Source organism: Chanos chanos, chromosome 2 (assembly GCF_902362185.1).
Source record: "Chanos chanos chromosome 2, fChaCha1.1, whole genome shotgun sequence".
NCBI lineage: Eukaryota > Metazoa > Chordata > Actinopteri > Gonorynchiformes > Chanidae > Chanos > Chanos chanos.
In genome coordinates this window covers 48602355-48608778 of record NC_044496.1, presented here as the reverse complement: position 1 = coordinate 48608778, position 6424 = coordinate 48602355, and the positions used below count along the sequence as shown (strand labels likewise).

The window sequence follows — 6424 nt, the reverse complement described above, 5'->3', positions numbered from 1 at the left end:
TCAGTGTAGTTAGTCACATACTTCGAAACCACACCGGAATCGCAAAGTGCATTACATCAAAACTGTTCCTCTAGTGTGCACTCCCTCGTGTCAGCATCACCCGTACCTCATGTGTTTCCACATACAACAGAATGTGACCGCACAAGAGGGCAGGGCATTTAGGAGGAAAGCGCACAAACGTAATTGTTTCCACTCATGTGAATTTACAGATAGCTCTAGACAGTTGGGGCATACTTATCCAACTGAGCGACTTATTCTGAAGACTGTCCTCGTATCTACGACTTACACGAAAATGCGTGAAGATAATTTCGATTATTGCGCCATCGCCTGGTGAAACTGCTTATTGCAGATGCAGGTCAATGTAGGGAAGTACGGGGGTCTACGTTCTGTCCTGCTATCCTGACAGTTAGGGCAGAGGCAAGGCCGCTCTTGTTGACAACAATCTGCTAATAAAAATCTCGTTCCTCTCGTTCCTAGCGAGAATAGGGAATTATTATCTGAATTTCCCTACAATGTACTTATCACTCATGTCTGTGAGTTCTATATTTTTCAAAGTCCTGAGTAGTCGAGGACAAGAATTTATGCTTTCCATTGGCCTTAATGTGGTCTTTAATCGTGATGCAAATACACTCAACCTGTTCTTAAGGATTTGTTGTGTTTAAATCTGTGGTTTGTTGTGTGCATGCATGCTTTGACAGCAGCCAAGGTATTAGCTGCCATCAAGGGGATAAAGAGATTTCATAAGGACAGTGTGCCTACATCAGTCTGACATCACTCATTTAAACATAATCCCCCTCAGCTGCCTCTCTCTCTCTCTCTCTCTCTCACACACACACACACACACACAAGCACCTGCACCCTACCCTGCACCCCCCTTTACCCCAGAGATGAAGAATATATAGTTGTGCTTCTATTTTTCTTATGTGTTTTCTCTTAGTCCTGCTTTTACTCGTACTCCTTATTCCTTTTATCCACGTATATTTGTATTGGTAATCCATCTGCCTTGACTGGAAAGCACTCTGGCTGGGTCATCTCATGTTGCTTTTAATGTGCTATTCAAATGAATGTGACTTGACTTAACTTAACTTGACATACAGAGGAAGACAATTATTACCATGCTATATTGATACGGTGAGGATAGTGAAAAGAAATAATTCTTTAATAAAGACCTTTAGGCTTTAACTTGATAACAAGGACTCAAATAAACCAAAACAGTCTTCTTTTAACAGAAAGGCAAGACAAAGTGACATAATTTTACAAAGCTGTTAAAAACGCATACCTTTATTAGTGTCATGCAATGTTCTGCCATCACAACAATCTATTTGGTACTCTCTCCTTTTTAAAGATTACACAGCGACGCAAAAAGCAGGCAAAGAAGCTACAAACAGCATACAATCCTCTGACAGGTTTAACTCAATCCATCCAAAATCTCTTGCTTCAGAAAATTGTCATTAGTTGGGAAGAATTAAGACATATTAATGAAATATACCTCATAACTGTCCTCATTTTCATTATCTGTGGTCAAAACCTTGTGTGCTGGTTTATGTGTATACTGGTTAAAATGCTGTAAACATGTAATTTACATATTGTCAGTGACTGACTGAATAAAATAGCAAGTTATCTTTTTGTGAATCTGTAAGTGAAACCTTTTTATCTACGAGTGGGCAAAGGCCCACTTGATTACCCCACACAATTTAATCAAGTTAAAATAAAGAATTATGACACCAAAGTTAATATTGTAGAATACTCAGAACACATCTCTATCACTTCAAAACTTGACAGACCAATCTGTCCTCTCATTTACTTTCAGGTGTAGCTGCCTTCTCAGCGGATGCCCCATCCTCTGCCCCCTGGCCCTCAGCGGCTGCATCCACCTGACCAAACTGGACAAGTTTGAGCAGCTTCTCCTTCAGCTCTTTCACAGTCTCCTTCACTCCTTTCTCCAAAATGTAGCCCTCTGTGTCCACCTCCACATTCTCCTGGCCCTCCACTGCCTCCATGGACGTCTGGAGGTATCGCAGACTAGCTAGAACGGTCATCTAATGAATGAGTAGAAACAGAGGTTAGAGGTCAGTTATAAGCATTGTGAATCTTACATAATTTGCATGGTGATGAATTCACACAATCGTTTTGTAGGAGAGCAGATCTGTAGGCCTCATTTGCATCACCTTTTTGAAAAGTACAGTTCTCACATCTGAATAGTGAGCTTATTTGACCTGTATTTGAATGACAGTTTAAGCAATTCAGTATAGTACTGCTATCAACTGATAAATGTTAAAATGTAGACTAACAATGTATTAGTGAATAGTGGTTCAAAGCCATTTAAATAAAATAACTGATTATAACTGAACGTTTGAAATGAATCGTGTCATTTAAAAAAAAAACAAAGAAAAAACTGCCACTTCAGTTATATTTCATATTAGTACTCATGTGAGTTGACCCGAATCTGGTTTTCATTAAAACAGTGAGAGAAATAATATACATTTTACTGTTTCCTGTCTCATGGCTCTGTGCTTTAGCAACTGTGAAATATTTTGCACAACAATGCTTGACTTGGTGCATGGAAAAGCACCAAAGTTTTCTGGGATAAACAATTTGTGTATTAGTTCAACATTAAACACATAGATGTGAGTTATTTTGACAGCTGGCTTCATAACAATCACTGATACTTGCAATGGGCTCATACTTAGCATATGACTGACCATGACTCTGCACGCTGTTCTCTGAAAGCAGCTCGATACCAAATGGCTGACAGCTGGATGTGTGAACGGCTCAAAGCGTAAATGCGTAGAAGCTTATATAACTGATGCTTTTTGAGGTTACAGCTGTTACACGCTTCTCTGTCCATAGAGGGTTCCTTTTTTCATGTAATAGTTGTTCACAGAGAATTAGCCTGCAATACTGCTGGGTTTTTAAATTGATTGACTGATTGATTTTTTTTTTCTTTTTTTTCTTTTTTTTTGGTAGCAAAATGGTTAGAGAAAAAAAAAATTGTGGTTTGATTTAGAGCAAAAAGATGTTAAAACCTGCATTAGTCATTGATGATGACTATATCTTTCAAATAAGGTCTTATCTGGAGCAAAACAAAATTGTTCCCTCTGATCTATAGTTTTGCTTTAATTCCCTCCTTTTTCATCTCTGTAGTGCTCAGCAGATATTTCTTTTCTTGTGTTTGGTTTCTCATAAAAAAAAAAAATAAAAAAAAAACCTGCATAAAACTCAACTCTCACATAAACTCAACATATCATGTACAGTGAACACGGTACCTGAAGCAGGAAGACAGACATCACACCAGGCCCGATGGTGTTCATGATGCCCATGTAGTAGGTGACAAGTGCCTCGCGGCACCCTCGGTTGTATAGGTTGAGCTCCTCAGTTTGGTACTCGTAATTGTGATGTGCAGCATTGTCTAACAGATGATACTGGATACAGGGTCTGGGAGAGCTCGGGTTACAGCAACTAAAGGGAACACCATCCACTAGGTAACGGCCATCCACATTACTCCTCACACGACTGGACAGGAGAGAAGAGGATAGAGATTCTTAAATTAAATGTTTAGCATTGTTTGCATGCCATAAAACACAAATTGTAGTTGTATATGGTACATATTCTACATCTGGTTATTATATAGTATTGTTACAATAAACTACACTGAGTCACAGATGTTACAGTCTGTCAGCTTGCTTGTAATAACAGTAGTGTTGTTTGTACTTGAGTACTGCCCACATGTATTTTCAGACGAACCCAATAATTCCCCGTACATGCATGGATGATTGATCCCCAAATTGATTTGTGAATGTATGTGAATAGATCAATGTTGATCAATTGATGTCAGCATGTAACCTTAAACCGTGTCTTTGACACTGAATGTCAGAGCTAGAAAAACACTAGTTACTTCTTGTCCAGCTGTTAACTTATAAAGTCCTTGAATTTTGCTCACTACTGCCCCCTCTCTCTCATCTCTGTGTTCTCTTTTGTTTTCATTAACTCACTCTTTCACTTCTTGAGATGTGAAGTCCAAGTATCGGTTGTTGATCCACTGCACCTCAAACCAGTCTTTGAAATTTGTGTTTCCACAGCACTTAAATTCAATCTGCAGACGGTCAATTGTCTCTTTCTGGAAACAGCGTCCTGGAGTGTCTGTGTCCTGTACGTTTACATTGATATTCAATGCAGACAGTTTGTTGCTTGGTAACACTCATACAATGCAAAATAGTACAGTAAGATTGCTAATATACTAAAAGTAACCTCTGTAATGCAGCACAAATGAAACTTCAAAAACAAAGATATTTTAAGGCTATTTTAGTGGGATTAAAAATTTTAGGACTGAAGTAAATTAAGAATACTGACTTGTTTAATTCAGCTAATTATTGTCTCTCCTCAGCTGTGAACTTTATGGACTAATTCTTCATGAATTAATTCATGCCTGGATTAAGCACAGCACACTAAAATACACATAAATCTGCAAATTTATATTTAGATCTCTCCCTCACCTTGTAAAAGCGAATGCCATTCTTCAGTCCCACCTTCAGAGATTCTTCCAGACTTGGCTGCAAAGCGTAGCTCAGTATCATGGCAACCAGCATGAGGGTGGTAAAGAAAAGGGCGAGGCAGAAAAATGGGATCATGTAACTCTTCCAGCGTGCGAATCGGGTGGCATCCATGGAGTCCTGGCAGATCCGGCCAGCACAGATGTTAATGCCCACAGATGCCAGGCCCACTGCCATCAGCAGGTTGGGCACCATATGGATATCCATGGTGTGCATTACCTACAAGAAGAGAAGAGAAGAGAAGAGAAGAGAAGAGAAGAGAAGAGAAGAGAAGAGAAGAGAAGAGAAGAGAAGAGAAGAGAATAAGATGATTGACTAGTTTTGGTATTTTTCAAGGCTGCCGTGTCAAGGGGTAAAGGGTGAGGTAAATAGTTGGGTTAAAGAAGATAGTTCAATGGAAAACATATTTTGCCTCATGGTTTTGTTACTTTGCAACACTTTATTTGTAGAGACATGTATTTCGGCCACTAAAGTTTAGAAGATAGGGTGCGCTAAAATTATTGAAATAACTTTCAAATCCTAAAAAATTAATGCACATGTACCAAATCACTGCAACCTCATGCCAAGAATACAAAGCATTCTCTGAGAACTAATGTGTCTTTCAAAATCAAAATTAACAATAGCAGCATGTGAGCTGCAGATACAGTAAACTGAATGTTTCTACACCTTCTCATCCCCCTTGCCCCACTTGGCCACACTACAACGCACAGTAGTGTAATTACATGTCTGTAAGTACAGTTTCATCCATCAGTCTCCGTCTTTGTGAAACGCTTAGATATACGAGATCAGTGAGAAAATACAGTTTTCATTTATCCCATTCACAGTCTAAATTATGTAGAGGCTGCATGAAAATAACAATTACGATATAATTCAGTAGAATTTAAAACTAATCTCAAGAAATATTTTCCATCATCAGTTAGTGGGTTGCTAATGTGATATCAAAAATACTTCAGATATAGCTGCTTCTATCCAATTGCAAATGCCATGTCTTGTCCCATAATTGGTCTAACTGCTAAAATCATAATCATATGCATTAAACATAAGTGATAAATATTTATCGCACTGCACCAAAACTAATTCTAGGTCTGTAACAAACACCTGTGGTGGAATACTGTCTGTGGGCATTTTTAAGCAAAATTCCAGTACCTCTGCCCTACGGTGTAGTTCAGTTTTGAGAAACACCCCCAGGCCAAAGGTGGTGGCTCCAGAGAACACGGCCGCCCAAGAGAGCAGCCACAGACCCTGGGCCAGACGAACCCTCCTTTGGAAGGAGAACTTGATCTTCAGCAATGACATGCTGAACTAAATAAAAAAGAAAAGAAGAGAAAAAGGAAAGAGAGAAAAAAAATCCTCAATGATTTTGGAAGAATAGGAAATGAGTTGGTTAACTGGGCACTGGGGGATTAATTACAGGCCTAAGACAAAATGACGGCATGATGAAGTTATAACAGAAAAATATAAATGGTCACAAATTAGAGGCTGGGAATAGAGATGTATCAGGTACAGATCAGGAATGTATGAATTCAGACATCTGATTTAGTAACTCAGGAACAAGTATCCATAAAAAGTTATCAAAAACAATGATAAAAAATTGTTTTGACAGCATTACAAAACCATAACCATCCACCTCCACATGCACACACATACACATACACACACAAAACAACACGCCAACTAAAGTAGTCAACTAAATGTTCTCATGAAAAACACATGGTGAATGAGAATTTTAGTGTAAACATATGTCTTAATGCTGAATTGAATGATTCTGGGTGAAAAGGAAATGAGAGGAAACTGGAAAATGAATTACCTTGCAAACGTTTCAAAGGGTCCTTGATGCTGGATCTTTAGCCCTCAGTATGTTGCCCCTATTGTTC

At 38.7% G+C, this 6424-nt stretch overlaps 1 protein-coding gene across 1 annotated transcript; it reads right to left on the bottom strand.

Annotated features, from left to right (window-relative positions):
- Positions 1-1796: 1796 nt before the first annotated feature.
- rom1b (retinal outer segment membrane protein 1b) lies at positions 1797-5846 on the bottom strand. The gene is made up of 5 exons (XM_030765477.1): positions 5697-5846; positions 4494-4769; positions 3993-4147; positions 3267-3513; positions 1797-2039 (listed from the first exon to the last, which is right to left on the bottom strand). The coding sequence occupies exons 1-5, from the start codon at positions 5844-5846 to the stop codon at positions 1797-1799; spliced, it is 1071 nt and encodes a 356-aa protein (XP_030621337.1).
- Between the last annotated feature and the right edge of the window lie 578 nt (positions 5847-6424).

Coding starts and splice junctions, on each gene's coding strand:
- rom1b (XM_030765477.1), bottom strand. CDS start 5,846: ATGTCATTGCTGAAGATCAAGTTCTCCTTCCAAAGGAGGGTTCGTCTG. Junction 4,770..5,696: donor AACTACACCGTAGGGCAGAG/GTACTGGAATTT, acceptor CTCTTCTTGTAG/GTAATGCACACCATGGATAT. Junction 4,148..4,493: donor ATGGCATTCGCTTTTACAAG/GTGAGGGAGAGA, acceptor GTAAACGTACAG/GACACAGACACTCCAGGACG.